At 45.1% G+C, this 8,577-nt stretch overlaps 1 protein-coding gene across 1 annotated transcript in view; it reads left to right on the forward strand.

Moving 5' to 3' along the window:
* Positions 1–3,730: 3,730 nt before the first annotated feature.
* spint2 (serine peptidase inhibitor, Kunitz type, 2) overlaps positions 3,731–8,577 on the forward strand; it is a 9,014-nt gene continuing 4,167 nt past the window's right edge. Inside the window, exons 1-3 of the mRNA XM_026192919.1 lie at positions 3,731–4,433; positions 6,276–6,446; positions 8,127–8,240. Of these exons, the coding sequence (XP_026048704.1) occupies positions 4,013–4,433; positions 6,276–6,446; positions 8,127–8,240 (706 nt within the window). The 5' untranslated portion in view covers positions 3,731–4,012. The remainder of the gene's footprint in view (positions 4,434–6,275; positions 6,447–8,126; positions 8,241–8,577) is intronic.

An 8,577-nucleotide genomic window follows, 5' to 3' on the forward strand; every position in this document is an offset into this window, starting at 1 on the left:
AGCACTGTTTCCACGTTTCGTGTGTCTGTCTTTGGGTCCACTACTGTCCACTCCACAGACCATGACATGACAACATGAGCTGAAGCTCAGGAGGGCTCAGAGGGCTGATTGATCAATCATCACACAAGTATTTTTTATTATTTATTTATCTTCTTATTTTGTCTGCTGCCCGTCATGGCCCCCTTGTCAAACCCTGTTGTCGTACCCCTTGACACCTTCCCCCATATCTCTGCTCAAAGTGCCAAAACCTCAGCCGGTGAGTGTTTGATTTCTATTTATTCATGTGGTGTTTCTGCTCCCTCCGCACCCTTGCTCTTGAATAACTTTCAAAATATACTGTATATCTAAAACCCAAAGCAGGCTGCCTGTGTACGGGAGCTGTCAGGAGGCTGTCATGTTAGTCTGCTCTGCCTGGCATACACACTGTCTTATGAATTCATGAGCTTTGATGACATGTTAAACACAACACTGCAAAAATGAAAATAGGCACCGATGAGAAATGATCTTTACAAGTCTGTGCAATTTTTAGTTGATATATATACATGCAGCCAGCATGGATTCATGTGCATGATGTGACTTTAACCACATAAAAAGACCCCAATTCACCAGCCAGAGAAGATTCTTAAGTTTCTCAGCTTTTTCATGTAAAGGTTTTGGTCTAATCAGCCCTCAGTCTGTGCTGATTTAACATCGGAGCCCATTTCTCCCTGTCCTTAATCAGGCTCTCATCATGTTTCCTGCACGCCATGAATGATTCACTGTCGGTCAGATCTGAGCACGTGGACAGCCTCTAAAGGACTTGAGCGACCGTGGCTCAGGGGGTTGGGAAGCGCATCTGTAACCGGAAGGTCGCCGGTTCAATCCCTGGGGTCTCTGTCCTGGTCGTTGTGTCCTTGGGCAAGACACTTTACCCTACCGCCTACTGGTGTTGGCCAGAGGGGCCGATGGTGCGATATGGCAGCCTCGCCTCTGTCAGTCTGCCCCAGGGCAGCTGTGGCTACAACTGTAGCTTGCCTCCACCAGTGTGTGAATGTGAGAGTGAATGAATAGTGCCATTGTAAAGTGCTTTGGGTGCCTTGAAAAGCGCTATATAAATCCAATCCATTATTGTTTTCTGTCTAGAAGTTCTGTAACATCTTCCAGCCTTTTAAGATGAAACGGGAGCTCGAGAGATGAAGGGGGCATATTATAATATCACAGAAGACTTCTCTCTGATAAACCTTCGCCATGGTGCTGCTCTGCAGGTCAAATGACGGTTGAAGACGAAAGAGCCTGGGTAAAAGAAAGGGGAGAAAGAAAGAGGGAAAGAAAAACAGCGGGGAAGAGGGACGGGGATAAAGGGCAAAAAACAAAAACCAACAAAATAAGCAGACAAAAAAATCCATCTATCAATCACCTGGGGTGGCTGTAGCTCAGGTGGCAGAGCAGGTCAGCCACTAATCAGAAGGTCGGTGGTTCGATCCCAGGCTGCATCCTGGCTGCATGCCAAATATCCTTGGGCAAGATACTAACCCCGTGTTGCCTACTGGTGGTGGTCAGAGGGCCCGGTGGCGCCAGTGTCCGGCAGCCTCGCCTCTGTCAGTGCGCCCCAGGGCAGCTGTGGCTACAATGTAGCTTGCTATCGCCAGTGTGTGAATGTGTGTGTGAATGGGTGAATGACTGAATGTAGTGTAAAGTGTAAGTGTAAAGTCCTATGGACTAGAAAAGCGCTATACAAATGCAGGCCAGGCCATCACCTGTTGAGAATGAAAAAAGAGTTAATGATCTGCTCTCATTTGTTTCCTTGTAAATGTGACACCATGCCCTACCTGGAATCCACCTGTGCAGGTATTTTTACAGGCTGTTTGTTCTCCGAGAGGTTGGACCGGTCGGGCTGCTTCACCTGAGAGGAGGCGGACAAGGTTTAACGGCATATTGTATGTTTTACGATAAGGGAATTCTTAGGGACTTCCAATCAATAAAAGATCAATACCAGTTAAGTAAAACGGACTTTTTTAGGTTCTTACAAATTAGGCATCATCTATATAATTTTATACCTAAGAGAACAGATCTTTTTTCTTTACCTGTTCTGAGTATATTTGTCAAGGCTTATCAGGCTGACACAGGCCTTAAGGTGATTTCAAGATTGTACAAGGGTATACAAGAGGTTAAGAAGTGGAATACTACCTACATCAAAAAAAAAATGGGAAAATGAAACAAATATAGCAATATCAGACAACATTTGGTATGAGCAGTGCGCTTTTCAGTGGAGAATTTCTAGTTCTAATACATGGAGATGTTACGGTTGGAAGAGTATCTGTAGGTTTTTTATTACCCCTGCACAAAGTAAACATTATTTTAATCACTCTAATTGCTGGAGAAATTGTGGGGCCCAAGGAGTAAAACATTTTCATCTGTTCTGGTCTTGCCCAAGGATCAACATTTTTTGGGTATTGATCCACTCTGAGTTGCAGATTATTTTTGGTATGCAGCTTCCCTTTAATTGGGACGAACTTTTGTTTGGATATTTATACTCAGTAAATGTAGATAAAATGTCTAAGCAGTTGTATGGTATCCTGAGTTTGGCTGCCCGTAAAATTATTACCAAGAAATGGCTTAGTGCGAAAATTCCATCACTGGGTGATTGGCATGAGACTGTACATGGGATGTTTAAAATGGAAAGAATTACCTTCATTAAAAGACTCCAGTTTGATATATTTAGTGAAATTTGGGGTAAATGGAAACACTACATCCGGTTAAGGAGACCCGATCTTGTTTGAATCTCTGTAACTATATATGCCACATTTCTGAATCGTTATGTGTTTATATGTATATGTTAGTATGTATGAGACTACAAGTGAACACATATGTAAGTAGGTATGTGTATGTATGCTTAAGAATATGTGTGTGCGAGTACATACACACTAGAGGGTACACCCGTCTGTTTTTCTTATTTTTATTTATTTATTTTTTTTATTATTTACGTCTGTTCTTGATTATATGTTTATTTTGGATTATTTGTGTTTATATAGGTTGTTTAATAAAAAGAGAATAACAAAAAAAAGAAAAAAGAGAAAACAAGCTGAAGAAAAAAAAAAGAGCAACACAATCAACATCATCGCGATGATATATGGGAATATGACAGTAAATACTAAATATTAAACATTATTGTGCAGCACATAAGATCAACAGAACACAGTGTGCTTTGAGGTAAGAGCCAAAAAGGGTGTAGTTTGTGGGTGTGATCACCCGTGTGTACACCTGTGAGCATGGACGCGCTTGTTTTTTTAAAAGGTTCCTTCATGTAATGATCTGCTAGAGGGTGTGGGGGGGCCACAGCCCCGTCCTCCAGGGCATGAAGCAGGTATGGACGAGATCAAGACTCCAGACATCCAGAGGCCCTCAGAAGGAAGCAGAGGAGTCGAGTCATGTGTCGAGCTCAGAGTTTGAAATCAGCCATTTCCTCTAATTCTTTTATGTGCAGCCCAGCAGCTCAGAGTGCGTGTGGTCATGTGGTCATGTGAACATGTGCTGATTCTGCTTTCCTGCTGAGTGTCACTCTGCTGCAAACAGTGAACACACCTGTTCAGCCAATCACATTAATGCCCTCTGATCTGATATCAGGTCTCCTTCATCAGGATGTGGGACAGGAGGTGTTCATGTTTCCATGGAAACAGCTGTAATGTGCAGCCGTCACCTTAGAGACAAAGAGCAGCACTGAGCGCGCTCAGACACCAAATGATTGACTGTAATTCAAACTCTGTTCTCCCGCTCTGTGCCGAAGATTCATCGTCATCAGTAAAACAAAACGAGTTTTATTTGAACCTTTGAGGTTTTCACCGTTCAGCAGAACTCTGTATGTGTGAGTGTGTGTGTCTGAGTGTGAGTGACGTCTGGGTGTGGGCGAGGCCTCGCTTGCCGCACCTGTCGTAGGTAAATGTAAGTGCGACAGAGCCAAGAACACGGAAGTGACCGTGTGGCCGGAGGCTCGCTGCGCTGTTTCCTGATTATTGGAGCTTTGTATTGATTGTTGATGATGACTGGGGGCGCGACCATCCCGCTGAAGCTGCTCGCGCTCGGGCTCGTGCTGGCTTCGGGTCTGGCTATGGACTGCAGTTGGAACCAGTCCACCGACCCCAAACAGGTCCCGGATTTCGAGGCTGGCGGAGCGCGGCTGCTGAGCAATGTGATGGAGCTCGATCCCAAGAGTTGTCGGGCGATGTGCTGCGCGCTCCCGGACTGCGACCTGGCTGTGATCGGGTTTCCGACGGACGGACCGACCCACTGCAAGCTGGTGGGCTGTGGGGACGGCCACGACGCCTGCGCACTTCGTCCCAGTAGCCAGTTTGAGGTTTACCGTAAGCTCGTGGCGGAAAAGGCCGACGGAGATGCGCAGGAGGGCGGCCAGGAGGAGAACAACATGCCGCAGGTGCAGCGCTGGGAGTCTAACAACAGTAAGAAGCTTTGATTATTGATCGACAGGCAGAGCCGTAATGGAGCTGACAGATCAGGCTGAACATAACTGATCCTTTACCTAATCGATAGATGGCTCATTGATCAGTCTGCAGGGAGAAACCTGATCAGTTTAACTTGATTATTGGTCGTTATTATTATTATTATTATTATTGATTTCCTGCTTCGTGCTGAAGACTTTCAAAATAAAAGAAACAAAAGAAGGCGGAGTCAGAGCTGACTCAGTAATGACCTCATTCACTGAAACCTTTGAGAATACTGAGCTCATACTTCCTGATCAATAACAGAGTTGGCGTGTGAATCTGTGAAAAGGGAGTCGCTGTGGGCGGCGCATTTGGTGCCTCATTGTTGTTGAGCAATGCTGCCCATCCTGCTCTGCTGCATTGTTACCTGCACAGGTGAACTGCAGACACAAACCCGTGACCTGTGGCCTCTTTGTGACGCTTCACGCTCTGGTTGATCAGAGACATATTCACACTAATGTCAACAGGAAGCGCCAAACATGGACTGAACCTGAGAGCGTGGACGCTGTGGTCATTATTATAATAATGATAAAAACAAGTGAAATTGATGTCACAGAGAAACTGACCTTTGACCTTTTTAGTCTAACGTGACGGATGAGGCTTTCAGCTGCTCAGTGATTACCTGAAACAGAGAGCTTTATGAGCACAAGGTGAGTGAAGAAGAAACCCGCAGTGCATCATGGGAGCCCCCGGCAGCCTCTCTCGGGTCGAGCACCTCTGAGAGTTAATGATCTGCTCTCATTTGTTTCCTTGTAAATGTGACACCATGCCCTACCTGGAATCCACCTGTGCAGGTATTTTTACAGGCTGTTTGTTCTCCGAGAGGTTGGACCGGTCGGGCTGCTTCACCTGAGAGGAGGCGGAGCCCTCACCTGTTTGTTTGAAGGTGATTTAAACACCTGAGATTTTCATGAGGTTTGGGTTTTTGAGTCCATCTACTGTCCAGTTTATTTTGCTGGCACACCCATAATGCACCTGGTTTTCTGGATTAACTCATTGGTGTTACCTGATACGTCAACACTCCTTTCTTTGTATTTTGGTTGGAAGGTCAGCTGAAGCCATGGCAGCGCCTCCACCGTGGCTCACAGATGGCTGCAGACTCTCAGTGTGGGATCTCCTCATACATACTGATGTGGATCCATCGCTCCGTCACACCTGGTCCTCTTCAGTCCAGTTCTCGTGTCATTTTCAGACCTCAGTCTTTTCTCCTGTGTCCCCTAATGTGGAATGACTTCCTGACAGCCGTCCTTCACTGAGACCTGTCTGATGAGGCTTCAGTGGACACTAGATGATCGTCATTAGTAGATGATACTTTGAGTGTTAGTTTTACACTTTTTAAGTTCTTACTGTGAGGAGGGCGTTTGAAAAAACATGTGACTCCAGAGTCTAAGCCTCGTCAGGGAAGGTATATTTACCAAACTAATAAGTGTTAAAAACGTCTCATTCGTTTAGTTTCCACGACCACTAACTTTGTTAGTGTTCTTTCTTTTTCCAAACATCTAGTTCTTATTTTTATTTTAGTGCGCTATGATGACCGTGACAAAGAGCCTAAAGACAGTTTAAAACTGGTTCTTTGCTCAGGTGTCTGTTATGAGCAGAGACAAAACTGGCTCATCTTTGCATCAGAAGCCTGAGGTCAGAGGTCAACAAACAAACGCACTCCTTCAGGAAGCTGGAGAGCTGTTGCTCAAGAGCACTTTGAAAATTACAGGAAACTGACAGGGTTTGAACTCAGCCAATCAGAGAGCGCCGAAAGATTATCAGTGCTGTTATTGACGGTGTCTCTGTTGTCTCTCTCAGTTCGCTGTCGCTTGCCGATGAAGGTGGGCCCGTGTCGTGCTGCCTTCCCACGCTTCTTCTACAACGTGACGAGCGGGAACTGCAGCGGCTTCGTGTACGGCGGCTGCGAGGCCAACAGAAACCACTTTGAGTCTCAGGAGGAGTGTGAGGCCACCTGTTCCGGGGTCACAGGTAAACTTCCTGTTTATGTTTGTTTAAAGGAACAGTGCCTATTTAAGTACACGGGGAATATAAATTCATCGTTGACTGTGTGGGGATGAGGCGCGCAGGCGGATTTCACCTGCAGGTTGAAAAAAAACAAAACGACACACGCGAGCGTCATTAAAACACAGATCCACGGCACACGTTACAGATCGGATATGAAACCACTCCTTTAAAGTCACAGACTAATGACGTGTTTGATAATCAGTAACCAACGTTTGACTGATCGAGCACACAGACTGTGAGGGTCATTATTAAACCGACTGTGGGGGGGCTCTGGCTGTGACAGCTGTGGGGTCAAAGTTCACAGCACAAATCTTTGTCCTTTCTTAAATTTCCTTCATTAAAATCATTTTTGTCCTCCGTGTTTCTGAATCAAACAACAGCAGCTGAGCGGCTCGCATCTTCTCCCATCTGAGATGATTTGATTGGACAATCAGATCAGGTGACTTTTCCTGTCAGACACTCGATTTTCAGATTATTACGACACTGCTTAAAGGCACCATGATCACAGAGGACACACACACAGTATCAAAGGTGTGTTTACTCACGCAGTAAAAACATTAAAATCTGATCTAAAGAATGTAAAAGGGGCGGGACTAACAGCTGGTTTGTTTAAGGTGGTCTGGTGTTTGTACCTGAGTGAACCAGAACTGGATCAGTTTAACGTTTTTGTTCCAGGTAAACCAGAGAACACCTGGTTTACTTCAACCTGGTTCAAGGTTCAAGGTTCTTTATTTGTCACATGCATAGTTATACAGGTATAACACACAGTGAAGTGTAGCCTGACACACTCCTCGACATGTGCAAAAAAATTGGGGGGTGGGGGGGGTGTAGAGGAAAAACATTATATATATATATATATATATATATATATATACATACACACACACACATATATAGTATATACATTGGGTGAATGTGCAGTAGTAGCAGCAAGCAGGTGAATTCTGTACATTAATATGAATAGACATCTGACTATTTTACAGGATAGACAATATAAACATATTTAAAATTAAAGGAATTTGAAATGTACATTGTGCCTTGGTTTAGTGTCTGGAAGAGTCCTGTCTCAGTCAATTATAGATGATGTGAGAGGGCGGGTGTGTGTGTTTAGGGCACGGATGGCTTGGGGATAGAAGCTCCTCTTGAGTCTCTCTGTCCTTGCCCGGATGATGCAGAACCTTCTACCAGATTGCAGAAGTTGGAACAGTTTGTTGCCTGGATGGGACGGGTCCTTCAGTATCTGCGCTGCTCTAGTCCGGCATTTCCTGGTGTAGGTGTCCTGAAGCGGGGGGAGAGCAATCCTGCAGCAGCGTTCTGCTGTACGGATCACTCTCTGGAGAGCTTTTTGGTCCTTCACACAGCTGTTCCCAAACCACGATGTCATGTTCTGTGTGAGGATGCTCTCCACAGCGCCTGTATACAACCTGCTGGACGATCAGTGGAGTGTGTCCTCTCACCATCAGCTTTCCTTTAAAAGGACAGCTTTGGCTTACCTGTACTCAGCTGATGAGTTTACAAAAGCAGCACTGTAAACCCACATGACAGCATTCATGCCCCCGATTGGTTGAGTGTTCAACTGGAAGGACGGGCATTCTTCATTTAGGTGCTGCACCTGGTCAAAGTAAACTGTGTGTGTTTTTCCAGGCCCAGTTCTCCCTGATGAGTCCACTCCTGCTCCTCCTCCTGTTAAAGCTCCTCGGATGGCTCCAAATGTTCTGGTTGAATCTGATCCAGAATCTGCTGACTTTGACAAATCTGGTAACGCCACCCCGACTCACCAACCAATCACTGATCAATAACACTGATCATTTATAACACCTGTCACTACTGCAGTACTCCAGTACTACTAGCAGTCCCACTCAAGTTACCTTTGAAAAGTACTTCTTCTAGAGGAAGATGCAGTGCTGCCACCTGCAGGACAACCAGGTTCAAACAGTGCTGCAGTATGGCTGTGAACAGGAAGTTTTTGTCACAGTTTTATGAAAAATAAAAAAAATTGCCTTTAAATTTAATTTTAGACAAAAAGTAAAACACAGGTATACAAGTAGACAGGTAGGAACAGGAAGTAAAACTCAGGTCCGAAAACAGGAAGTGA

The sequence above is a fragment of the Astatotilapia calliptera genome, chromosome 14 (genome assembly GCF_900246225.1).
Source record: "Astatotilapia calliptera chromosome 14, fAstCal1.2, whole genome shotgun sequence".
Classification (NCBI taxonomy): Eukaryota; Metazoa; Chordata; class Actinopteri; order Cichliformes; family Cichlidae; genus Astatotilapia; species Astatotilapia calliptera.